Source organism: Anguilla anguilla, chromosome 17, assembly GCF_013347855.1.
Source record: "Anguilla anguilla isolate fAngAng1 chromosome 17, fAngAng1.pri, whole genome shotgun sequence".
Taxonomy (NCBI): domain Eukaryota; kingdom Metazoa; phylum Chordata; class Actinopteri; order Anguilliformes; family Anguillidae; genus Anguilla; species Anguilla anguilla.
Window position 1 is genome coordinate 24,315,923 of NC_049217.1, and position 27,655 is coordinate 24,343,577.

Here is a 27,655-nt window from a genome sequence, read left to right on the forward strand (position 1 = left end):
CATCTGGTGGCTGTCTCAGTAAAATTGCTAAAGTTTGACAGCTTAAGCCAACGTACACAGCAGGCTGCAATGGAGTGACTGCTCCATGCACTCATTCATGGAAGTCTAAATCAGGATGTCAAGATCTGTAGAAGACATGGAGCTACTTAATCTGATATAAATACTGAATAATTATACAAAGATGGGTCAGACAGACAAGCTTTTCTTTATCTGAATATGTCTAAATATGTCATTTCTGAAAAGTGCAAAAAATAAACAAAATTATGGTTATTATTATTATAATTTGGTTTTTAAAATTTATTTCTTGACATTTTTCTGACTCTTTATCAGTCCCAGGGATCTATTCATAAGCAGTGGAAGCAGTGCAGAGCACTCTGTGTTATTTATTTCTGTGTAATTTTCTCTTGTGGTCCCCCAGAGTCCTTAGTTTGGGAGCCCCTGCTTTAGGACAATTTTTAGATCAATGACATTGAGTTCCTAACAAATTTACGACTGCAACACCCTCAGTTACATCATACTATAGACCACCATTTCATCAGGATTGGCAAAATAGAGGGTTGGGCAAAAGGAAAACCAGGAAGGAGGAACTGGCTGGAGTGCATCATGGGAGATTTTTTAAGGCCCCTTGGCAGGACACAGCATTACCTCTACCGGAAACTACTGGGGAAATTTCTGATATTTTACAACTGTAGGAGTCCAGCTTTACACAGAAGGAGCTAGTCATCACTGATGCCTGATCTGGCATAATGACGAAAGCAAAATCCTTGCGATTTCAAAAACCTCAAGTGAAAACCTTCAGTTATACTTTGCTGCAGTAGTTTCCACTGCCAAATTCTTTGGCTTTTTGCCCTTCCCAACAAACAGTCGACCCCCTTTCTACATCTCAATGGTACATATTTTCACCCAACTGGTTACATCTGAATTCAAGCAGAGGTTTCATCTTCATTTTTTAGGATGTTAAAAGAAACTAGCAAGAAACCGAAACTACATAACATATTGACCATGTCGGTGTAAAGGTCAGGCATGTACAGAAACCTTTTGACTAACATTTGACTGGTCCTTCCCATTCAGACCATTGATGAGATAGAGAGCAGTAGTAAAAGGGGCCACACTGCATTTTAAGACTGTTTATGTTGTCAATGGTGCATAGTTGCATAATTACATAATTATTAATTAAGCAACGTCTCTATTAAAAGGCAGTTCTTATACATAGATAGTAAATCAGGAATAAACATGGCTTGCCATTTTGAAATTCTTAAACTTACACTTGCCTTATGTTTCAATTTGTCATTTAAAAATTACATATAGTTAGCATTTATGTAATACATGAGAAGCATTGTTTATGTATATGTACTTTCTCTCAGCATTGACAGGTGCTTAAAACAAAGTGTGACCCGTCTGGTTGTCTGGAAGCATCGTTCTTCTAGAGAATCTCACTGGTTTTCACAAGTTAGTGGTTGTGCTAAAACGGTTGTCTGAACTTGACTACGCACAGCTGTTCATATGTAAAGACAGGACTGCCAAGTCCATGTTGTTGCACCCTCCCAGCTGTTTTCCTGAAGTTGGGGGAGAGTGGCTAACATCCTGACCCCTACCCCGCCAGGCCCCCCTCCCCCTCCCACTCAGGTGCCGAGTAAGAGGTCAGTACTCCCAGAGTGAGGCAGCATCCACTGTTTCGCCATCCCCCATCAGCGTTCCGCCCTTGTCGCCTCGCACGTACTTGCCGTTCTTGCCCTTAATGCCCACTCGACCGTGCTCCAGGAACTCCAGGAAGAAGTCCTCCGGCGTGTCCCCGTCCGAACACACCAACCCGCTGCTGGAGATGTACCAGAACTTTCCACTGGCGCCTGTGGAACAAGCCAGAGGTCAGCGGGGTCAGAGTTCACACTGATCATGGGGGGGCGGGGGCTTTCTCACAAATCATTACATGTGATATGCCGTCAGATGAGCCACAATAAATCGTCAGAACAGTTGACAAGGCGACTGGTTCAAGCACCCTTTGAAATTCTGTCTGCTGAGTTTCTCATTTTGGCAGAAATGTACTGAATCACACATAGGGGGGAAGAAGCAAATTGTGCCTCTGTTATGTAAGTATAAAAACAGAGGCCTAAGAATGGTGCCATCACACTCGCACTCACCTTTGATGTGGTAGGCACCGTCATTGAAAAGCAAATCAAAGATATCATAGACGGAGCGGTTGGCATCCAGCGTGTTTGAATTCTTGTGGTGGCACACAAAGCCATCCTCCCCCCGCAGTATAATAATGGGTCGGTTTATCAACTTCAGCACAAACTGCTCATCCTCACCTGAGAGAGAGCGAGAAAAGCAGAAAGATAAACGTATGGAATACACCAGACTGAATGTTTTTTTTTTTTTTGCCCTGGGAAACAAGCTTTCCTGCTTAATCAGGCTGGTTCCATATTTCATACATTTCCATATTTTAAAAACTTTGACTAATAATCCTTGCCTCATTTTCCTATCACTGGTAAAAGTGTGACCAACTTAAATTATACATTTTAATATTTTAGGGGGTACTGAGATGGAAAAATGTTTGGGAAGCCACTTGCTGCCAGTTAGGGGACTGGTTAATGGCTACACCCTCCTCCACTGCATTGCTGAGGGCAGTTAGGGGACTGGTTAATGGCTACACCCTCACCCACTGCATCACTGAGGGCAGTTAGGGGACTGGTTAATGGCTACGCCCTCCCCCACTGCATCCCTGAGGGCAGTTCGGGGACTGGTTAATGGCTACACCCTCCCCCACTGCATCACTGAGGGCAGTTAGGGGACTGGTTAATGGCTACACCCTCCCCCACTGCATCGCTGAGGGCAGTTAGGGGACTGGTTAATGGCTACACCCTCCCCCACTGCATCGCTGAGGGCAGTTAGGGGAGTAGTTAGTTAATGGCCACACCCTCACCCACTGCATCGCTGACGGCGGCCAGCTGTCCATTCTTCTTGGTGCAGATGTACTTTCCGTTGCTCGCACGAAGACCCACCCTGTGACCCAGCCACTTGATGTCAAACATGGTGTTGGCTGCCCTGGTTGGGGGCAAGGTGGGTCCGAAGGGGCCGGGGGGGGGGGGGGGTACAGGGGGGCAAACAGGAATAGAGGCAAAATGAGTGGGGTGCTATGCATTCACACAAACACAAGCTGGGAATGAACAGTAATTTGATTTTAATAAAGGAGAAACCTCCAATTTGCTTCACTCCAATTAGCCACAAGAACTTTTGACTTCACCTGATGATAACCTTGCCCCTGTGTTTATATATTTTTCCCAAACAAAAGGGCTTCAAGGTCATACTGGGCTTTAGCTGTTGGTGGACATTTCATGTTTTAAAGGAAAGTGGACTCAAAGGGGAGAGGAATCACTGGACGCAGCTTACTATGTCATATATAAGCAGAATGGGTTAGGATCACTAGGGATTTGTGCATTTTAGCCCTCAGAAGGGGAACTGGTGCCTAGATGTATGGTCACATTCACTTTTGTCCCGTGGAAAATCTATAAAACGTAAATTCTATGAGTCTGATTGGATACCTAGTAATGTAAAACAATGTAATACATTTCACGAGGGCAGTATCGAGTCACATGCCACATTGACCTCAGCCCAAAACCCAAGAAAGTCAAAGAAAGAATGCTGGCGTGCCGCCAGGTGGAGGGGCAGTTTCATGTAGCGGGCAAATCAGGCTAAAGCACTTCCAGTGCAAAGACATTCCCCAAGGTCCATAATCAAGTCCTGACTATGCCAGAAAGGAAATACGTAATTGGTGGTATCATTGCCCAGCAAGGGAGAGATTCGCTTGGCAGGGCATTCTTTGCCTCATCATACAGTACATTACATTACAGCCATTTGGCAAACACTCTTATCCAGAGTAATTAACAGTAGTGGAGAACATCAGTGTTACTTCTGTTAGTCAAAAATACGGGATCACCAAGAAGTCGCGGAGGTCCATTTATAATCAGTAATTGTAACTTAAACCAAACAGACAAACAAAAAGCTAGCATGCGCTCTTGTGTGCTGACAGAGGATGTAGATGCAAAGGGGATGGGCCTATGGAGCGATTTGGTATTCAAACCCAGCAGGGAAAAAAAGATTTCAGGTCCAAATGTTGCCTGCCTAAAGGGTGTTCAGGTGAAACGTGTTTGCAAAGCTCATGCTTTAATCCCAGATATGTGTCTGATGCATCAGCTAAAAATAAAAAACAGTGCTTATACGTTACTGAAATCAGTTCTATATGTAATAATTATCATTGATCCGCTGTACAGGGGTCAGGCGATAAAATTTAGCATCAGAGCTGCGGTAAGAAAGGTGGATGACATCACAGGCTTTGGAGGAGAGCACACGATAGTCTGCACCCTCCTCAGGTCGATATCTGAAACTGCAGCAGCTTTTGGATAATAATTTCTCATGGGCCCTCAGAGCTGATTGTGTATAAGATATTGGGAGGAAAAAAAGGGGAGAAAGCATGAAAAAGTGGCCCCCGGTTTTTGGGATGATGGGGGGTGGGGGGGGGGCGGTGGTGGTGGTGCGTAGTGCTCTCTCACACTTCTGTGGCTGTAGACTCGATGCCCCCATGGGAGACCAGTGTCCAGTACGTTCCCCCATTGGTCCTCAGCATGCACTTCCTGGTCTCCTTGTCAATCTCCATTTGGAAGGTCTCCATGTCAGTCTCATCGTCCTGATTGGCTGCGAGGCTCACCCCTGGACGCACCCACACACACATTCATGCAAACGCGCACAGACGCATTCATGCAGGTGTGCACACACAAAACAAGAGTAGTACAGTCACATACTCTCATTCCTTTGCTCAACACACAGCTTTGCTGAGCCATCTGTCAACTGCCAATTATCATTATTTTATTTTATCTGTGTGCAGGTGTCTGAACTGCTCGCAATTCTTTTGTGATTTTGTTTTATTTGTAAATGTGTTACAGTATGTTTTTTCTGATGAGGGCATGTTTATATGAATGTGCATCGACTGTACGTATGTTCATAGCTGTATGTGTGTGTGTGTGTGTGTGTGTGTGGAAGACAATTAGTGCATGTATGGACCATATGAGCATATTGGCATGTATGTGATTGTGTGCATCTGCATTGATGTTTGTGTAAGATTTTTTTGTGTGTACCAATATGATGAGAGAGATAAACTTCCAGCGCAAATGTATGCTTGGACATCTCCCAGCAATTCCCACCCCAGACCCTTAGAAATACGCTCAAATACCTTTTGCTAATCCTCGGGGCCCAATAAACAAGGAAAAATATCTTCTACTGAGCCAAAGGGCTATTAGAAACATGCTAAAGTACCTTCCAATGAGCCACAGGGGCATGAGAAACTCGCTAAAATGTCTTCCAAACACAGGGCCTTTGGCAACATATTAAAGTACCATCCAATGAGTCACAGGGTCCTTAGAATGATGTTTCATCGTTTCCCCCCAACCAGAAGCCCTGAAATCCCAAATACACTGTGCTGGCCCATGACTAGGATTGCAGAGAACCTGACCTAGCTCATGTGCAATTGTTGTCTTCCTGACAATGATTGGAGATCAGTTTTAAACACAACACCAATTGACATTCAACTGATAGTGCACAAAAAACATTGTCACATGAAATTCTATCAGGTTAAAAAAACATATTTAAATGCTTCAATGAACTTAATCCTTGAGAAAGGAAACAGGTCTATGATAAATATAAAAGCCTACGCCCTATCTTTGCTTCGGAAACACTCTCAGTGAAAACCAGGCATTTCACTCTGAGTGTTTTTTATTTTAAAGTGACTTGAGATTGCTAAGGATCAAATAACTGAGGATAGAGAGGGAGGGTGAAATATGATGGCTCTGGATTAATGGTGGACAGTGGAAGTGATGGCTGTTTTAGCTCCTGCTCAGACAGCAATTACGGCAGTGGTAAGATGGCAGCCTGGATAACCCACGGCTCCATGCATCCATTTGCATTCACAGCAGGCACGTTTATCCAAAGTGGCCTACAGGCAGCACACATCCATCAGCTTCGGCCTTAAAAGGCCCTTCTTATACTGTAATGTAAGTTCTGACAAATACAGTGAACTCCCCAATGTTTTGGACGAATACATATTTCTATCTTAATTTGGCTCTTAAACTTCACAATTTTAGATTTGCAATCAAACAATTCACAAGTGTTTAAAGTACAGGTTGTCAGCTTTTATTAAAGGGTATTTGTATACATTTTGGGTTCACCATGTAGAATTTATAGCACTTGTTCTTCATAGTCCCCCCATTTCTAGGCACTGCAATGTGAGTGACAATTGCTTCAATTTCAAGTTCAATTGCTTCCATAGTGCAGGTATTAGAGAGCTTTCAGCATCTACTGTAGTCTGTGGTTATTTATAAGAAGTGCTGTAGTTTCTACATGGTAAAACCAGAATGTATAGAATACCCTTAAATAAAAGCAGAGTTAGACTTTAACCATGTGAATTATTTCATTACAAATCTATAATTGCGGAGTACAGAGGCAAATAAAAAAAAATAAGTCTTTCTCCCAAGCGTTATGGAGCTCAATGTATATTCTTACCCATTAAGAACTTTTTTTTTTTAAGTTTAGGGAGACCATATGGCGCAGGCTTTAGGCCAACGCTGAAATCGTATTTAGATCCCCCCCCATGAGGTCCTGGGTTCGATTGCCGGCTATGGTATTTTCTGTACTGTGATCTCACCTCTAACTGTAACCCTCTCTGCTTTCCACCTTTCTGAAAAAAATACAAATAGCTGTTTCCTCACCTTTAAAAATCTTTCTGAAGAGATTAGGGAGCAGGCATTAAAGGGACAGTTCACCCAGAAATGAAATTAAGGTATGCTTCCTCTTAACCTGAGTACCATCTATCCATTCAGGAAGTTTTACTGAGATTTTACAAGTTTTCTGCTGCAGCTCCCCCTGATACAATGGACCTCAACAGACCCATGCAGTTGTGGAGCACAATGCACCGAAAATTTACATTTGAAAAACTCCACAGCAACGGCTCTTTCCAAATATAACGTCGCGGTTACTCACAAACACCAACACAGCGTAATTTGTGCACGGTTTCACCAAGAACTACTTCTTCTGCCAAAGTTCATCAACTGCTCCATTGCATCAGGGTGAGAAGCAGTGGAAAACCTGTCAAATCTCAGGAAAAAAATCTGAATTGATAGATAGTAGTCTGGGTAAATGAGTAAGAAATAGCTTAATTTCAATTTCAGGTGAACTGCCCCTTTGAACAACTTTTGATTTAAGATTGTGAAAATAATGAATAAAATAATTGTTTGGAGAATGTGATTGCTTATGTTCAGTTGTTTCGAATGAAGCTTAAACTTTAACAATCCCATTTACATTTGATATCCAGATTTTCATGCATGGTTGTATGTATGCATGTATGCAAAAAGAGTCAACATATGTGTAAGCCTGACAAACAAATCCTAAGTCTCTAAATTGGGTTAATTGGGCACTTTGAACTGAATGAGCTTTAATCAGTGCACGGAGCACTGCAGGGATTATAATTCGTCTCAGCTTAATCATGCAGAGCTTAATCATCTGTTTGCTTTTATTGAAATGAATGGCTGAGAAGATGCTTTTGCTTTGCGTTCCTCTCAACATGCTCCTTAAAACTGGACCAAGTGAACGAGGGGAACGCGTTTTCAGTCTCTGTGACGCTCTGTGACCAGCGGTTCGGGCTGAAGCGAGGCACGGCCGAGGTCACGGCCGTCGCACAGCGTGACGGTCAGGCGGGCCACCTGGATTCAGATTCACAATATGAGCTGTGCCTAGGCTTCACTGCTCCGCCACCCTGACCCTAACCCCAATTAAGAGACAACAAATCACCATTCAGGGCTACACAAAAGCAACATGCAGACAGAGCAAGCAGAAAATATGACGCACACATGAATGTTCGGCACTACGACTAAAATAAAGAGAAATGAGCTAAACACACACACACACACACACACACACACACGCACACACACAAACATGCACACACACACACACACACATGCATGGACTCGCACCCCTACACACACACACACACACACACACACACAAAAACGCACATACACACACACACACGTACTCAGTCACACACATGTGCAGATACAGACACACACACAGACCCCCATACCCACTCACTCAATCTCTGATGCATAAACACACATGCATACACCTGAATTCTCATTCTCACACACACACACACATACATGCACGCTCACTCTCGCATGCAAATGTGTGCACAAACACAGAATAAGCACAGTCTGACTGAGATTAACAGCTGCAAAATCCCGATCGCCAACTCCACAATCAGGTGAACCGGTAAATCATACAAATGAAAGCACATATACAAGTAACAGATTGTGTCTGCCCCATGCCCAAATTAGACCCCACAGAAATATCTCTCATGCATCCCTTTAATCCAGTTACCAAGGTAATCCCCCACCCCAAACTGCTCACTCTCCCACTTGCTCCCTCGTTAAGTCCCCTGGCGGTGAACGCAAATCCGCCCCGCAGGGCCCTATAATCAGCTTTGCCCTAGTTGTTCCTCAAAAATGTTTCAGTACGAAAATGCTCCATTTCAGCCGGACCCTGCGGGGGAGCAGGTCAGCCATTTTAGAGCGGTTAAGAGCCCAGCATGTTGTAGTGCTGCTGTTGCTGTCTGCTGTATCAGAGCAGGGGCTCTGTAACTGTGTTCAGTTTCTTCATTTTAACTCAAAACACAATGTAAACATCTCTGGACTCCATAGTATCAGAGTTTTACCAGCTTGAAAGGTCCAGATTAAAGTATCATTTGCTCAGAAATCACCAAAATTAACTTGATTTCCAGTTCTCGGTTTTGAAAATGGACCGGTAGCTAAAGCTCTTGTTTGTAATTAGGATGTAATTGCCACAATTCTGCATAGTCTTCAATATTTATGGCTGACATTAACGTCCCTTCTCTCTCAACAGCAGCCGAAACAACTGAATGGCGGTACACTATTATCTTGTCTCAGTGTCACAGTTATCAAGGGCCTCTGGAGCTGTTAGCTTCACTTCACATTGACTGATTGACTTCTGTAGACTCCCCCCTGTCTATGGACTCCTGCCCCCTCCTCCTACGTGTTTCCAAAGACCTCATGAACAACCCTGCAAGGCCCGAAAGCTGCGATAACTCCACACTCCATTATCAGTAAGCAGAAGTTCCCAAGACCCTGCAAGAACGTTTCGAGTGGGTCTGGAACTGTATTTTAATGCAGTGCATTTTGTTGCAGCAAATTAAAATGGGAGCAGCGTGCACTGGGTGGAAAATGACACCGAATTACTGAACAGAAATCGCGAAGCAATTCTCCACAAGAGCGCTCAACTGTGTGCGTATGCACGCGCACGCACACACACGCGCATACACACACAAACGCACACGCACACACACACACACACACACAAACACATACATACAAGGTGCAAGGCAGAGCAGAGCAGAGGAATTCTACAGGTTTTCTTGAAGCTGTGTTATTAGGGACAGCTACAATCAGCAGTGCAGTATGCGCTGAGACTAGAATCACGGATGTCACATTACCAAATGACGTAAAAACTAACTAAGGGAATGCTTTTTTAGAATGTTTTCCCTCTTTTAACTTTGATTATGAGTTACCTACATAAATTCCAGACTTACTCTGTCCTCATGTACTTCCGAATCATTCTCATTCAGTCATTCGCACAGACCACAGCACAGTGCCACCACTCAGGCTACAGCATACAGACTGCAACACACAAACCAAAGCACACAGACCACAGCACATCTCCACCACACAGGCCACAACATACAGACTGCAACACACAGACCACAGCACAGCTCCATCACACAGACCAAAGCACACAGACCACAGCACAGTTCCATCACACAAACCAAAGCACACAGACCACAGCACAGACCCATCTCACAAGCCACTGCACACAGACCAGAGCAATACGTTCTTCACAGAAAAGACACTGTGAACACTGCATGTCAAAGACAAAGGACAGAACAAGGACCTGCAGAGACCACACAGAGATGGGCTACAAGGGAGAGCATGTTGCTCTAGAAACAACAGGACGAAGTATGAAAACCAGGCACCAAACTTGATTAAAAAACATTACACCACGTATCACACCCCCTCCAGCACACACACACAAACCCATGATATTCAATTTGGCAACTGTGACCCATTTGCATCACATGACTCATTCTCACTTTCAGCAGACAGTTGAGCCAATTATCAGGATTCTCCACCCTGAGAGGTCTCCTATAACCTTTTCAACACAAAGCTCAGGGTCATTCAAAAAATGATTTAATTGGAAAGTCCTAAATCTACATCAGCTTAATTACCGGTGTTGCACATTGTCACCGTGTCCTGAGTGTTGAGCGTAAGGGGAAAGGATTTTCGTTTGTGCGAGTGTGTGTGTGTGTGAGGCTGCTTGTGTGTGAGTGCATGCATGCAAACAGCATTCAGCCCATTACTGAGGTTGTTTTCTGTCCTATTCTTGTGGCATGGCCTCACTGATGAGCAGGACCTCACCGATGTACTTGTCTCTGAACTGAACAGACAAGACAGATGGCTGGGAAAGAGATGCCTAGCTATATTGGAGACAAATTTATAGGTGTGTGTGTGTGTGTGAGTAAGAGTGTGTGTGTGTATGCGTGTGTGTGTGTGTGTGTGTGAGTAAGAGTGTGTGTGTGTATGTGTGTGCGTGAGTATGAGTGTGTGTGTGTGTGTGTGTGTGTGTGTGTATGCGGAGGAGGTACTCAGGGTTACATGCAGTGGGAAGGATTGGGCCCGGTGGTTCGGCTGAGTCAATTACCTTGCCGGATGGAGACAAATCTGTTGTTAGCGGCCTGGAACACCACCTGCGGGTGGCTCTCCTCCAGGTCGAAGAGCTCGTCCTTGCCCGGCTTGGAGCAGCGGCCGGACCGCAGCGTGCCGGTGGGGCCGGTGGGCGCCAGGTACTTCCCCTCGCAGTCCTTGAAGGCCAGCTTCCCGGACTTGAACTCCAGGGTGTAGGCGGCGGAGGGGCCGCCCTCCTCCAGCAGCTTGCCGTCGTGGCCGAGGAAGCGGCTGTCGCGGGTCTTCAGGCAGTACTTGCCCTCCAGGTAGACCAGCGTGAGCAGGGAGTCCACGCCCCAGGGGATGTTGCTGTCCACGGATATCTCGTCCTCCTGGGCGGAGAGGTGGGCGTAGCGCCTGCGGCTGACGCTCAGCAGGCTGGCCTGCGGGTGGAGGGCCAGGTGGACGGCCCACAGCTCCGTCTCCCCGACGGCCTGGGCGAAGCAGGACAGGCGGTCCTCGGAGCCGCCGAAGTAGCGCTGGTGGGACTCGGACTGCAGGGCCCAGCGGCCGTCCGACTGTGCCGCGACCAGGAAGCGGCAGTCGGGGTCCGGCTCCTCCGCCCCGCAGGTGACCCTGCCGTCCTTGTCGGAGGCCAGGTAGCGGCCCAGGTGGCTGCGCAGGTAAACCGCCTGGCCGTCCTGCTCCTCCTGCTCCAGAGTCCAGATCTGCTTCTTCTTCATGCTGGTTGCCGAGGCGTTGACTTTGAAGCCGAACGCCTCCGCCGTCAGGTAGCGGTTCTCCTGGTTGACGAGCCCGAACTGGAGCTTCAGAGCGTCGCCGGTCCCATTCGTGGGCATTCTGACTGACCTTCGAACAGCGAGGTTTGGGCTGAGAGGCGCAGATGGTGAGGAGGGAGGGTCAGGATGAAAAAAGGTGAGCGGGAGAATTAGCCGAGCGAGAGAGGAAAACCGTAACTGAAAACAGCTTCCCTTTCGCACTCATATAAGAAGACAAATCCTGTAATGTACTCACAAGTCTTAAGTCTTTGTTTTCCTCTGTTGGAGTTCTCTGTTTTCCTTTTTCCCCCAGGGTATTTCCGTGGTCTGATTGAGGCTGTCGATTTGCTGTGACTTTAAAAAAAAACAAAAAAAAAAAAACAATTTCCTCCTCCCTTTTTCTGCTCCTTCCAGTGAAAACTCTACGCTGGTCTCTCCCCGGAGAGCCCGAACACAAGCTTGCTTTTTTTTTCTGTTTCCTAATCAGCATGGATTAAAATCAGCAGGACACAGCACCTCAACCCAAGCTACTGACGTCACACCAATAGCACACGGCTAACCTCCTCACTCCCTCGCTGTCTGTTTGTTTTAACTATGATAATAAACTCTTCCCTTAATCTGCTCTTTCCCTCTTTCCATCTCTCCCTCACTCTCTCTCTCCCTCCCTATGCAAAAAAAAAATGCAAAACTGCTACCACAATATAAACTCTGTAGTCTGTATTTTGTTTTACTTAAGGTCATGTTTTGTCCCCCCACCTTTCTCAGCGATTAGCTGCAGGTTAACAAATGGAGACCATGAGGAAGAGTCTCTTTTCAAGACTTTTGGACACACTAGACTTTTCATTGCCATGGTAATTAGAAGAGGTTTGCTCCCTTCTTTCTACACACAAACTTCTCCTCTTCTTATATCTTTCCATCCCTTTCCTTTTTGGAAAAATGTCAGTTTCAGTCCGGTGTAATACCGCTTGGTCCGGATTCCCTCCCCCTTTGCTCCTGTTCAGTATCTCTTCATCTCTGTTTTCCACCATTATTCCCCTCATCTCAGACTACTTTTCTCCATTAAGGGTTGGGCAGGGAGCCAGATTGCTTCTCACTCTGCATCAACAATAGTAATAGCTGCAGCTGGCAGGCTGCTTCCCTGGCACTACGCTTCACAATGCAATGCCAAAACTCTATGGGACACCCATATTGGTGTATGCACAAGGCAGCCATGCCAGCTGAGCCCATACCCTGCCCCCCCCGACACACGCACTTGCACACACACACACTCAGACACACACATGTGTAGAAACACAAATGAGAAACCACTCAACACATACATTTGTATGCACACACAAGCCCTCACATACAATGAAATGCACAAACTCATACGTGCGCATGCGTGTGCACACACGTGCGCAGACATACATTTACATAAACACACATGAAGTCACACTTGCTATGCAGTCGAGAGCCCCACCCCCATCCACACACAAAACAGTCGATTGCAAACACAGTAATTGAGAAGAAAGCAATGCTCTTTCGTTTCCGCAAGACTCTAATCGTCCCTTCAGTTATCCCCCCTGCTTTCTTAGTCAGATCTAATCCAGTCAGCCCCCCGCCCATCTGTCAGTAGTCAGTCTCTGCCCAGTTTGAACAAGTCAGGAGTGCAGCCAGACCATAACACCTTTCTTGGGGGGGGCTCTGAAGGGGGGAGGGGCATGGGCAAAATCCAGGGTGACCTGACGATCAACACCTCACTGGACATTAGCAGGTGTCGTGTCTCCATCTCTATCTCTCCCAAAGCTGGCTGTGGTCAGGCTTGGCTGAACCTTGACCGGGTGACCTTAGACACCTCCGACACTGGCGCCCACAGTGCCAGTCACAGAGTCACCCTTTACCCGCTACTCTCATTAAGGCCCCATACGGCCGTCCTATGTCATCCTGAAAATAAAACCACTGTAATTATAAAATGAATAATGATGCATAATGCAGTAAAATACAGTAGAAGCATAGTTATAAGCATACATAATGGCTCATAATGTGATTATGAAATATTATGTTACTAGACCTTATCTGTATAATATGAGGTCCCCTAACATAATATTTCAGAATTAATGATCTTTTACAAACATTGTGGTAAAACTCAGAAAGTGTTATAATGCCTTTAGATTTTATAGCACCATATCATTCAATATGCAATATTATGAAATTAGCCTTCTCCGGGCAGCACAATATAGCTCTTACAATGGTGAAAATATTCACACGGACCAAAATGAACACGTAAGAAATTACCTGCTCAGATGAATCTAACTTTATGAGCTACAAGTAATTCTTATAAGAGCAGTGTCCACATTCTAGAATTTATATTTCATGAGAAAAATCGGCAAAGATCCAGTGGATGGATTTTAACCCAACCCAGTTTTCACGTCTTCTATTATTCCCACAGCGGTCCTTGACTTCAGTATATTTTCTGAGACTAGCAGGAATCCAAGATCAGGATTCATAATTCTGAAAACATTATGTAAAATAAAACATAAAATTTCTAAATGTAAAAAAAACACTTTCGATATACATTTCAACAATTAATGGAAATATAATGTCTTGTTTGTTGGTCTTTCTATGACTGTTTTTATATTTTATATTCTGTTTAATGGGGATAAACATGTATGCTCTCTTGTAATGTATATAGTACCAATTGCAGTAACAGTGTAAAATGACACAAACATATATATATAGTTGGCAAAAATAAAGAATTGAATTTATATATATAACTTCAATGTATATTGTAAAAAAAAAATAAAGAAAAAAATAAGGTATACCGCATATTTTGAAGTAGCCATACATGGAACTGTCAAAATATTTGAATTGAAAAGAAATCTTTGTTGGCCCTTAAACATTAAATGGAACTTTTCCTTCAGCTCTGAAGCTTAAAGTACGAGTAGCTGGAGGCCACTTTCCATAGACGCCCTGCGTGATACAGGAAGTTTCCGAACAGTCCTTTTTGCTTAGACCCAGATCACGTGATCACACTTGTCTATGCAAAAGCTCTTTGTTTACTCTTTGTACTAACTTATTTATGTTTTGGATTCCCTGTTCTCAGCATATTGACACATTGTTTTTAATTAGGATATCCTACCCGTTTAAAAAAAACATGCGGTGTCTTTTCACCCTCGGAAGCATACGGGGCCACTTCTCAGAAATGAGGGTACAGTTCGCGCCTCATTCGCAGTCATGAAACGCCGGCACTGTCCCTTCATGCAAAGCAACTCCTGGTTCCATTTCACGGCTGATTACATCTACCGTGAGATGACTGGTGCCCAGCGTTTTACCCAAACATGGAAGCAACTCCGAATAAGGGGATTTACTTGAACGTTGGGGCCACGGAGGCACCTTGGTTGCAGGAGCTGCAGAGTGCCACTGCCACCAGGGGGCTCTAAAGAGCAACTGCACAGATCCAATATTTGATTGATTTATTTGATAAATTCAATACAGAAAGATGCATATGCTACTTAATCTATCGGGCCGCAATAACGTCACATGACTCATTTCCATTGAGACTTGGCTAGGAGGCAGGCAGGAAAAAGGTGTGGCATGTAAGCTACTCATTACACATTATAAAACCAACACATTCCACACATATACAACATTAAAATCTGTCCTAAAATAGTACATTCCCAGACGTATTACTCAGAGTCAGTTTTTCAACTGTTTCTTAAAACTATTCAAAGTATGGGAAGATTTTAATTAATTTAAAGTAAATTAAATCTCATCTGGACAAACCAGATGCTCGGCTTCACGTCTTTGAAAAGGAACAGTTCAAATTTTTGGATTTTTGATATCATTTCAGGTTTGTGTTTCTTTTTTCGATTAGCCCAGACAGTCTTTGTGTACAGTGAAAGATACGTTTTGGTTAACATTTGTGCTTGTTCTGGCCCCGCAAAATTTAACAGAAAAAGCTGCAGCAATTAGAGGGGCACAGAATTATGACTAGCAATTCCAAATTAGGAGTGAAAAGAAAAATGTGGGAAAAAATTGGTCACCCAGGAGAGGACAAACATCACCAAGCAGGGCTTATGCACAAGAAAACATAACCAAAATACAGCACTTCAAAAGCCTAAATCTGACCGTAAGCAAATGGAACTGGATGGGTCTGAGTGAGCAACTAATTAGAAAAACCATCCTTTTTTAATAGATCTGTTGTGAGCAGCCACAAATTTACAGTTTTGCCAGGGTTCCCTAAGTCCATACAGATGAGACAAATAAGACACCACCACCAAGTTGTCACACTGCAGTAAATTCTTTTTCACATATCAATGATGTTGACATCAATTGCCATATTGCGATTTTGTTAGACCTTTTGTACAATATTGCCTCCCTGTGGTGAATTGTATAAATGCAAAAAACAAAAAAAAAACACAGAGAGAGAGATGACTTTTTAAACTTTTTATTTAATAATTAGCTCAAGGCATAATTACAGAATATGTTATGTAATGGTATTAGGTATTGTTTTTATTGTTACTATCTGTAAATTGACCTGCGCTTTGGCAATTCAAGACTTCTTGTCATGCTAATAAAGGCATACCAATAAAATTTGAATTTAAACGAGAGCGAGAGGGAGAGAGGGGTGGGGAGAAGGAGAGAGAATGTGTGTATATAAATAGGATATTTGTGTCTGTATGCAAAATGTGATACATTTCAAGATGTAAGCAGTATTCCTGCTGAGCACAAATGACCTGTGAAAAGAACCTCTCTGAAAAATGGCTAATCGGTGTACCATTCCAGAGTGAGAAAAGGAGCCCAGGCTGACAACAGAAATGCAGTTTATTCACATTGCAGCCAAATGCACGGGGCGGACCCGCAATATTCACCAGGCACAGAGAGAGCAGCGCCGCTTACTGTCCACGATCGCCCGAGGAAACGTCTGAAATGCGAAAAATACGGTCTTAACCTTCACCCGATGCACCTGCTCACAAAGCACCCGGCGACATCCGTCATATTTCACCTCGCACTGTCCCGGTGACATCCGTGGCATTTCTCCCCGGGCCCTGTCCTTTTAGGGCAGAGCTGGCTGCGGGTTACAATTAGTAACGCCTCCCTGGAATTCTGGCCAATTCGTAAGACCGTCAAGCTTTTAAAACCCTCCAAAAATGGATAAGGTGAGCCGTGTAAGAGTGCTTGGTGGGTACTGTTTGCTGCCCCCAGGTACTCCACGGGTCAGGGGATTTTTCGGAAACCGGTCCAGCTGGAATTGGCTCAGGTACACCCTTGCAAATAACAAGGAGGGACCACAGTCCTTACTCCTTTAAACAGCGCTATTTATCTTCCAGAGGTAGCTAATGCACCGCCACTGCTCGCTGTTCTTCCACATTCCACTTGGCTTAAATTTACATTGTCATTTAATCTTTTTTAAGGAAGCAGGGGGCAATCATATCTATATGTGGGATGTTCAAATGCCCACAGAAAATGTAATTAGGGACATTTAATAATTTAATTTTGTCTTATAAGATGCATCGAAACTTATCACATTGCAGAAGGTTCTTTCACGTTTGCCAAGCTCTGCAGATCCAATGTTTCACCACACAGTAATTACTCCAGTGCAATCAATGGACAGTAATTACTACTTCAAACAATCTATTAGTATAGAGAACATTCATTAGATAAAATCAACAGGGAATAACTTTATTAAATATTCATGTTCTATTTTTTTTACTATACGCATATCAATTGTCAGATACTTTGGCATTCCAGGAAGGTAATTCTAGAGGGGATGTCAAGTGTTTAATAGCGACATCTGGATGTTGCGCACTCATGCTCCACTCGTAGGACTGTAGGGTGTAAAATAGTCACTGGCTTGCAGGTGAGTGCATCAGAGGAATGCACACAACACACTTCAGCTACAGGGGTCCTGGTGAGTGTGCGGCACAATTTAATAGAAAAGCACAATTTAGACAATCACAATTTGAAAATCGGGACATACTGTATATTCTGTAATGTTGCCTATATGATTCACCATTTAAGTTCCACACAAGGCTTAGTTGCCCCTCTTCATCAAGTTAAGTATTTAGGTCCTGTACCACAGCCTACTGAAGGCAGCAGTGCTATGGGTTAGTCTGCACTCATAAGCAGGAGGTTGCAGGTTTGACTCACAGAACGGGTCCTCCAGCTGCACCACTATTGCACCTTTAACTGAAACTGCTTCATTGAAACTTTCAATGTCAGTGTTCACACACTCAGATGGACATGGACATAGTACAACATTCTCTTTCTCTCCCTGCCCCTCACTCTCTCTATCCTCTGATCATTTGCCCTCCAGAGCATCCATCCTGGTCTCTTTTTCAGAAGATGTGGGTCAACAATAAAAACACAGTGTGCATGGCACCCCCTGGTGTCCACCACAAAATGAAATGATTTAAGCAAAATGTTTTAAAACGGATTTTGTCAAAACAAAATTCTTGTAAACGGGCTGCTTCACCACAGAACACACCTCCGTTTTCTCCTCCTTTACACACTTTCTTACACTACTGGGGTAAAAACAGTGGAACTGACTAGTCAGCAGCCTGGTCAGAGACGCAAGAGGTGCTAGAACCTATCCCAGGATGCACTGGGTGAGAGGCAGGAATACACCTTTGAGGGCACTCATACACTCATACCTAGGGGCAATTTAGACTCTGCAATTAACCTAACCTGTGTGTCTTTGGACTGGAGGAGGAAACCGGAGTACCCAAAAGGAATCCCACGTGGGGAGAACATGCAAAATCACCACAGTAAGGCTTTGGGATTCAAACCAAAGACCTTCCTGCTGTGGCAACAGTGCACCATCCACAGCTCTAGCCAGTGCACCACCGTGCCGCCCCAGTACTGTTGAAATGAGTTTGATTTCTACCCCACCAACATTTTCTTGCCTTGCTCAAGGCTCACTCATGGCCCACTGTACCCCCGTCCACATGCCTTCTACTCCACACTCCACCCCATCGGCTCACGTCAACTCCACCCACATCCCCTCTACTTTACATCTGCATGCCTTAGCCAATGAGAAGAGATGAACCCAATCCCCTCTTCTCAGGTCAAAAGATTGCTCATTTGTATTTCTTTTTTTTTTTTTTTTTTTACATTTGTTTACTCTGACAGTTTTGAATATGGACTTACGTAAACTGAACTGCAGGCAGGGTGTATATACACTTCCTTATTGTACTAGCTGAAAGCTGTTCCTAGTCCCATCACACAGAGCAAAGTGACAGTGTGAGCATGAGTGAAAACCTGAGTAATGTGTCAATTACAAACCAGTGTTTATTGTTCTGATTAAATATTAGATCTAAAAATATCCTCTGTGGCAATAGTATCATAGTACAGTATGACAAAACCCACCTGGGGTTCTGACAAAGCAATGCACAGGAAAAAGCCTCAAAAGTTGTCTCAAAAGTTATTGTTTGTGATTTTGTTCATGACTGCTCCGTACAGCGTCAACCACAAGGGGGCACTAAAGCTTATTATATTGGGCAACGATTTGTCCAACTTTTTCATTATCGGTTGAGTTTGATCTGTGAAATATACACATCACTGTAGTGTCATGCTTGCAAATAAATAGGTTCCATTAAAGGTGAAGGAAAGGAGGGAAACACTCTTGACGGATGGAGGTTAAAGGTCATGGACAGTTCATTCATTGTGGGAGAAAATTCAAGCAGGAAACTGAATGGAGTACTTATGTTAACTGCAATACATGGCAATACCACTAGAGGTCAGTGGGTGCTTACTTGGAGCAAGAGAATGGGGACCGCTGTATTTAAAAGGTTTGGGGGAGGTTGGTTTTCTCCAGTGGCCTTGCAGTGACATTACGTTTTTGTTTTAAAAATTTTCATATTTCCTCATTGTCATGGAGACTCTGGAGTTTATAACCATTCCCAAACCAAAGCAGCAGCAGACCTGAATTCGCCAGCAACGTTACCACTACCGCTGTGCTCTGTTGCAGTGGATTGTGCGTTCCACTCCCCACACTAAGGGGTTGTGGGATTTAAACCCATGCAGCGCAAATGTGCTGCAGCCTCCAACGAGGAATTGTGCTGGATAAATGGGTTAACGAACGCGAAAGAACCGCATGCTGACCTCGATAACAGCATCAGAAAGGAAAACAAATGAACGCAGACAGGTTAAAAGCACCCATCCCATGCTTAAAAGCACTTGCGCATATTCACTGCCGCAGAGACTAAATTGAACGTGTATGAAAGGCCGGAAAAGCTGTGCACTTTAGCAAAAAAAAAGGGGAAAAAACATGTACTATAGCGTTCACCGCCATTTAACCTCCATTATCGCATGTGCTGTGCGTCTGTTATTATTATCATTATCGTTATTGTTATTGTGTTCTACCTTAGCTCTGAGCGCGTCTCCAGCGGAGCGCCCGCTACTGACGGGGTGCAACTGCTTGATGGTTGTGTGGCGATCCTGGCGCGAACTCGATTCTTGCTGCTGAACCTAATGGCTTGGGAGGGCGGATCTGCCAGGCACCCTGTGTCACGGGGTTTGGGAAGCCTATTGCCGCGGTTACCGGCTCAGATGGCATTCAGATCGGCCTACCAAATATCATTCGGCCCCCATTCTGAGGGAAAGCAATTGTTGGAGGAAATACAGCACTCGTAAATTTGTACTAAATGAATATTTTCAGGGTTAACAGTCCCCAGCTGTTATGATTTTCTACTTCTCTAGGGGGATTACTTCCCCCTCCTACCCCCCCCCCCCCCACATACTGCTTTGTATTAAGCTTGTGTATATATATATATATATATATATATATATATATAAAATCATTTTTTAAACTTTTAATTCTTGTGATAAATGTTTATATACTTAACCCGTTAATGCCCAGATTTTTCCCAAAGAAGTCTTGCATAAGCATCTATAGTCATCCAAAAAATATTCACAGAGACTTTAGCTGCCCGCGGGCTTATATGGATTCAATCCGTGAAGTGGCCCTATTAGAGCCTATACAACCGAGGACGAAACGCAATGTGCACCTGCCTATACGTACATATGAAGTCAGCAGGGAGGAAGGGAAAAATAGGGTTAATGAACACAATCGCGGAAATTAGCTGTTATTATAGCATTATATTATTATAGTACTTAAGATTAGCTACATCTACGTCATAGGCCTAATTACTGCACCGGTAGTGAAAAAGGTATAGTTTTTTAGTAGAAAACAATTATTTCATATAATGTTCATATTTGGCACGCGTCAGAAAGACCTGTATATTGTGCGTTCTTTATAGGTGATTTCTTATGGGTGGTCTTTTTAGTAGATCTGCGGGAGATATGCATACGACGTAAAAACACACTGGTTACTGCTTCTGGTGACAGTGCGTGTGTTGTATAACTGACTTAAGAAAACCTTCCAGTCGATAATGAATCGTAATATTCAACGTACAACTCAAATGTTTTATGGCACTTAATTGGATATTCGAGGTTGTCCACTATGCCATCACCGTGACCAACAAATGGAAAGAAGATTAGTTTTTCTTTCCTATGTTTATGTTAAAGATACGTACCTTTACTGCAATCTTAGCGCTTTCTCAACAACTTCATGAACAGATGTGTTGATCCTGTCTCGTTTCTGGCCGCAACAATGCTGAATGCTGGCCCGTCCAATTTTGTGGAAATCCCAATAAATAAACAAGGCTGCTCGTTACATCCCATCAAATCGGACATTTATTATTTATTTATTTATTTATTTATTTAGAACATGCAATACATTTTCGTCAGTTTGAACGTGTGGTATTACTTATTGTCACTTGAAGGAGAAATACATAATAATAATAATAATAATAATAATAATAAAAAGAAGTCTTACACTGGAATTTAAAAAATGCCAAAATACATTAGGCTTCGCGTCGTGATGAAATCCGACATAAAATGAAATATCGAGGCAGATTCCATGAGGTGACGTCACCGTTCTAGAACTCATAAATTACCCACAAAAACAGACTACGCTTCTGCGTTGATCCGTTTTAACAGGCAGAGTTCTAAGTAGGTACTGTGCTTTCACCTTTTTTTCTTAAGTGGATGCTTAAGTGGGTGACAAACAAAAACGCCAAACAGAGTGTAATCCTAACACAGTGTAGGCCCACTGCTATAAATACAGCAAGACATTAATGTTGTAATAACGTTTACCAACTGATTTTTTTTCATGCTGTGAGTTTGGGGTGTGGGGCTCTGGCAAAAAAAACAAGTAAATAAATGAATAAGTTAAATTGTTCCTTTTGCCTATGTTTGACCAGACTAAATGCTTGTATCAGGTGTGTGAGGACATTTGTGTGCTCTGTGGTCTGAGCACCGGGGTTCTGAATCCGAAGGCGGTGGCAGTACGGCACAAATAATGCCAAGAATAGCCGATTTTTTTTAACATGAGCTCAGAGGATGAACTGCCTGAAAGGTCGTTGACCTTGGTCACCATAACCTTGAGTGAGGTGCTAACGCTGAATTGCTTTAGCAAATATTTGGCTTTTCAATTAAGGAAATTGACAGCACTCTGCATCTCATTAATGCTTGTTCCATATTGCAATGGATGGGAGTTTCAAAAAGGAAGCATGAAAATGTAGATACTGTGAAAAAAAAAGTTGATGTAAAAACCATGCAGTATTATGTCAGAATGTAAATATATATAGAAGAATCGCCGCAGGCATTTTTGGGGTGTTCTCTTTGGATAAAGCTGAGCACTGAACACCCACATGCAGTGTTCTAGAGTGTCCTGTGAGAACAGTTGCTCTCTCAGTCCCACCTCCCATGCATGCGCCCACACACACGTGCACACACACACACACACACACACACACACTCATCTCACAGACATATGGACACACGCAGGCACGCACACACAGACACAAACCTCACACATACATGAACACACACGTGCACGCACACACACTCACCTCACAAACGTATGTACACACACACATACGCATTCACCTTGCTCATGGATAAACACACACAGTTGCGCACGTGCATACACACACACACACACACTCACACACTCACCTCACAAACGTATGTACACGCACACGTATACACGTGCACCTCAACATTGCTCATGGATAAACACACACAGTTGCACACGCGCACGCACACACACACACACACACACACTCAGGCTGTCCTAATGTGATTCTTTCAGCAGAGTAAGAAAAGAAGATTAATAAGTGTTTTAACTGGTGAAAAGGAAACACGTAAATGCAGTTGTCAAAGGGGGAGATGGAGAAAAAGCGAGAGAGAGAGAGAGAGAGTCTTTTTTTGTTACCGGTTTAGTGACACCCACTGCCTCTGTCCCGCTCACCCCGACCGCCCCCTCTGTTCTGGACAGGGATGAATGCGCTCGCCACCATTAGCTCATTTATAACTGCCCCGGACCACTTCCAGACAGGACCATTTCTCAGGCTGCTCACCATTAATGCCTGCCTGCACCGCTGCCAAGCCCAGGAAGAGCTCCCCATCGCACAGGCAGTGGTGGGACACTCCTTTGTTCGCGTTGCTCGGTCCCTCGGTTCCTCCAATTTGGGTCGGGTTCCAAAGTGGGTCACTAGCCCATTTGCACCGGGGGTGAAACGAAGCCTTTTACTTGCTCTTACGTGATGGGAATCGATAGCCGGCTCGCAATTATCAGACAGTTCGGATGCTAGGTGCCCGGCGCAGATGAATAGGTTATTTCATACATAATAAATTAATCATTTCACAAGTCATGCTTTGAAAAAGGAAGGACCATCCCCCATGTCTGTCTCACTACCCTGTGGCCTATTACTATAGCTATTTTCAGGAGCCCTGTAACCAGATCAAAGTCTGGCCGCAAGCCTGTGCGGGTTAAAAGGCTCTCAGCCCACCCCTCCCCCATCATTAACATGGCCACGCATTGCCATCGGTGACCGGATCAGAGCAGCTTTCTGAGGGGAACTCTGGGATAGCAATGATGTCACAATGGCAGGTCTAGGCACTGCGTTTGTCTCGCTGAGTTTACTGGCCCAGAGGACTGCTGTCTGCACCCTTTGTCACATCAATGTGTTGCCATGGCAGCAGCTTCTGACAGGCTGACCAATGACATTTTCACTGTCCACAGGGCCAATCTCGTCACACCAATAGGGTGAGTCATGTCTGGCTTATCATAAATTATAATCAACAAAAGGAAAAATTCTAATAATTATGATAATAATAATAATAATAATAATTGTATTTCCTGAATAATGGACAATATATGGATAATGCATTTTGTGATATATTTATAATATTTCATATGTCTTTGGCTAGCATATCATTCTTTCATATTGTGCTAAGGACACGTATGTCTAATGTAAGACATGGTGGAAGACATGGTGGAAGATATCACCTTTTAGAAGGAGAGCGGGTCCTTGTTCACTTGATTTGCTTTGTAGATCCACACAGCGTTTCATTGCACAGAGTAATTACTACTTCAATCAATCTATTAGTCTAAAGAACATCCATTAGATAAAATCAACGGGGAATAATGTTATTAAATATATCAAATCAATACATCTGTCACCACGAATTCTAAATGAATATTCAATTTGCCTTTCCAGTTGCCAAAGCTAACATTGAATGGATGAATGGGGCCCGAATAAATGAATTCCAAATGAACATGCGTAAAATATCAACAGTCAAAAGCACCATAATATCCCACAGCTGTGCTCGGATGCAAAATAGCACATGAAAGCAATTAGACCGAAATAAAATAAACTAAACAATGTTTATTGTCTCAAATCATTGTGCAAAGATGAGAACACGTGACACAAATTTACAATATAGAGAATGATATCCCACAATGCAACATCGTGTGAAGCCTGTTTGATACTATCGTTGTTTATTTGCTTTGAAGGGTCACTAATAGAAGGCAGTTTGTACAGCTTTTATGTGCATAGCTCCACGCACACGTGAGTGATTCAGGTTAAATACCTCACTCAAACATACCAGCGCAGTCCCTCACAAAGGATTTAGACTCACAATATTGGAAGAAAAAGCCCCGCGACCTCGCGGCTGCATCAGACTGCTACAGTGCGCGGACAACCGGAGCGGAGCTCTCGCCAAAAAAAATAATAATAAATTAGCAAAAATAAATAAATAAAATCCACACATCTGCCGACACGCTACTCACGGAAGGTGAAGGCATATTCCAGCCGATGATCTAAAGCTACTCTTCTGCTTTTCTCAGATGGACAAATAAGTCTGTATGTGCTGCGGAAGAAAGGCAGCAGGTAGAGAGAGACAGATGGAGCGATGAGTCACAGCAGGGCCAGTCTGAAAAGTGGCAGAATCTGACCACCACAGCGCCATCAACCCCCGCTGAATTTATATATTTATTTACACTATTAAACCATGTGTTCATTAATTGAAATATGAACCCCGCCGCCACTGCACACCATAAAACTTTTACTACCTGTTGTAACGTTGGTCCTGGCAAACAGTGTCTAAATACTGTCCTGTAAATGTCACGGACTTTAATGGCAGGCTCTGTTAATATTTTACCGTAAGTTCGCTCGTTAAAACCTCAGTTTCTTTATATGTGTTTTGGAGCTGTTTAACTGTGAGAGAGGAAGAGAAATAGAGGGAGATATAAATGGGGACTGACAGAGAGAGAGACAGACAGACAGAAGCAAGCAAGTCAGTCATAGAGGTTTTGTTAATAGGGGGAAGGTGGAAAAGTTATTTTTTATATATATATAAATATATATATATATATATGGTGGTGGTATTGATTTTTTTCTAGAACTTTAATTTTGCCTGTGTTAATGCTGAATTTCTGTAGTAACGGTGATGTAACAGCAGTTCCTGTGAAATATTTTTGGTGGTAAAAAAATGAAGGTTCTGCATAGTGCACACTGGTTGTCATGCTGGTGTAGTCCCATGGATCTGATTCGCTAGTTGTGATTACATGACTGTTGTGGTGATGTGGTACACGATTCAAATTTGGAAGCAGGATTTACAATCATTGCCATGGTAATGTGGTACAAAGCTCTGATTTAGTGGTTGATTGACCCTGGTTGCTGTGGTGATGCGGTGCAAAGTTCTTGGGTTGACACCAGTTGTCATGGCAATGTGGTACAAGGCCCTGATTTAGTAGTTGATTGAACATTGGTTGTCGTGGCGATGTGGTACAAGGTTCTGATTTAGTAGCTGATCAAACACTGGTTGTCATGGTGATGTGGTGAAAGGTTCTGCATAATTAGCTGGGTGGACACTGGTTGTCAAGGTGATGCTATACAATGTTCTGAGTTAGTAGCTGGGTGGACTCTGGCCAGTTGCCCGCTGTTGATGGCGGCACAATGCCCCAGCATGTTGTTCTGTGGCCGGAGCTGTGTTTAATAATGTACATGTTGTTATCGTGGCTCCCCTCTCCAGGGCTCTGACAGGACAGGAAATATATGGACAGAGAGACTCGTTTGCTAATGGAAGATTGGCTCTCTCTATCTCTCTCGCCAAGAGGGAGAGTGGCCACATAAATTACTGGACGGCAGGTGTGCACGTGCTTGTGCGCATCGGTTTCTGTGTGTGTGTGTGTGTGTGTGTGTGTGAGAGAGAGTTTGTGTTTGAGTGTGTGTGCGCATGCGCATACTGGAACTGGACATACTAAGTCACATCTTTGTCTGCACCATGAGCTCCACGGTCTTCATGAATGGAGTATGAACCAGTCGAAGCAGCGGGACAGTGTGAGGGAGACGAGGGCGTCTCTCTCCTGCGTACGTTCGCACCGGGCTGCCGTTTCACTTCAGTGGCCCGTCCTGGCACTTAAATAGATGCTGTTTACCATGCTTCCTCCTTTCAGCAAGGCTAGCAAGTGCTCAACAAGACGGAGTGATTAACTCATGGGCTTTAAGTGCCGCGGTGATGCGCAGTTATGTGCCCCATCGCTGTGATCCTTAAACCAGGCACCTGAGCGCAAGCCCGTGATAAATCAGCACGGCACGGCTTAGATCACGACTGGGTGCAGGCGGGAGGGAGAGCCGAAGCATGTTCCACGTCTCAATAAACTCGTTTTACTGTGAAGTATATCTCGGAGCTCGGGGAACATTGTTGGTGCTTTTGGAAGATCGGCTTCTGTGATGAATGCCCTTGAATCCATTCCAATGGTTATATTCGCAGCAATGGGGGTGCAGAAGTCCCCCGTTCCTAGAATACGGATAAATAATTACCTTACCACTCGCTGCAGCTGTTTTATGCAAGCATGCATTTAGAACTTTCTAAAAAAGAACTGAAACTGTTCTTGCACGAGGTGCGAAGAAGTCCTGTTTTCCAGCTGTGATCAGCCACTGTGATACTGTAGTCTGTAGAAAGTTATCTTCTCCAGTTCCCAAAAGAGCCACAGCCTGAATCAAGTCTCTTCTCTCTTTTTCTCTCTCTTGCTCTCACTCTCTCTTTCGGTTTTTGTCAGCCTCCCACACCCCTATCTCTCGCTCTTTCTCTCAAGTATGAATCCACTTTCTTGGCATGAGAAGTACACACTTATGTTTCCGAAGTATTATCAGAAATAACACTTAAATAAACCAAGACTAAATGTAAATCTAAATACATTAAACTAGCAAGAGAACAAAATCTTAAATCTCTCACACCTTCTTTGTCTTTCTGCCTTGCGCTCTTTCTCTTCATCTCTCATTATCTGTTTTTCATGCCATAAAACAGAACAGATGCAGGAGTGTGGGAGGGGCCATCTGGACCTGCTGGTGGTGATGTCATAGCTGTGACATCACACCAATCTTGCTCAGCCACCTGCAGATCATACAGGGTTTCCTTCCCCTCTGTCACCCTCTCTTGTCTTTCTTTAATCCTTTGTTTTTTCCTCTCCGTCTGTCTCACTCTCTTTATCACAGTCTCTGTCAGCATTCCATACTGATGGCTTTGACCAAATTTCTACAATAAAAAAAGTTCAGTTGAAGTGGTCTAATATCTTAATGCAAAATTTTGTTTGCATTTGGGATCAATTTGTTTCTCAACACACCCCGTTTAACTGGTAATGCACGGCCTGGTATTGATTACATGGTGGCAAGGCCCCGGAACATAGAATTTATCCCCCCAACAGCTGGGATGAGAGAATGTTTCTCCAAAGAGCTAGCTGCTTCCAAACAACAGACCTACTAT

The 27,655-nt window shown here is 43.8% G+C and overlaps 1 protein-coding gene across 2 annotated transcripts; it reads right to left on the reverse strand.

The window, feature by feature from the left end:
- Positions 1-1,632: 1,632 nt before the first annotated feature.
- Positions 1,633-24,814, reverse strand: LOC118217214 (fascin-2-like). 2 transcript variants are annotated; one of them, XM_035399050.1, is made up of 7 exons: positions 24,678-24,814; positions 11,814-11,911; positions 10,816-11,669; positions 4,548-4,704; positions 2,921-3,042; positions 2,139-2,306; positions 1,633-1,847 (listed from the first exon to the last, which is right to left on the reverse strand). In XM_035399050.1, the coding sequence occupies exons 3-7, from the start codon at positions 11,636-11,638 to the stop codon at positions 1,642-1,644; spliced, it is 1,476 nt and encodes a 491-aa protein (XP_035254941.1). In that variant the 5' UTR covers positions 11,639-11,669; positions 11,814-11,911; positions 24,678-24,814; the 3' UTR covers positions 1,633-1,641. The 2 variants fall into 2 exon arrangements, with proteins under 2 accessions (XP_035254941.1, XP_035254942.1); XM_035399051.1 differs by lacking the exon at positions 24,678-24,814 and having other exon boundaries at positions 10,816-12,026.
- Between the last annotated feature and the right edge of the window lie 2,841 nt (positions 24,815-27,655).

What these genes read in the sequence shown, in the direction of transcription:
- LOC118217214 (XM_035399050.1), bottom strand. Translation starts at nt 11,638, where the DNA reads ATGCCCACGAATGGGACCGGCGACGCTCTGAAGCTCCAGTTCGGGCTC. An exon ending in ATTTGTCTCCATCCGGCAAG is followed by an intron (nt 4,705 to 10,815) that starts GTAATTGACTCA and finishes GGGTGCGTCCAG; the next exon opens with GGGTGAGCCTCGCAGCCAAT. An exon ending in CGCCGTCAGCGATGCAGTGG is followed by an intron (nt 2,307 to 2,920) that starts GTGAGGGTGTGG and finishes GCTCTCTCTCAG; the next exon opens with GTGAGGATGAGCAGTTTGTG.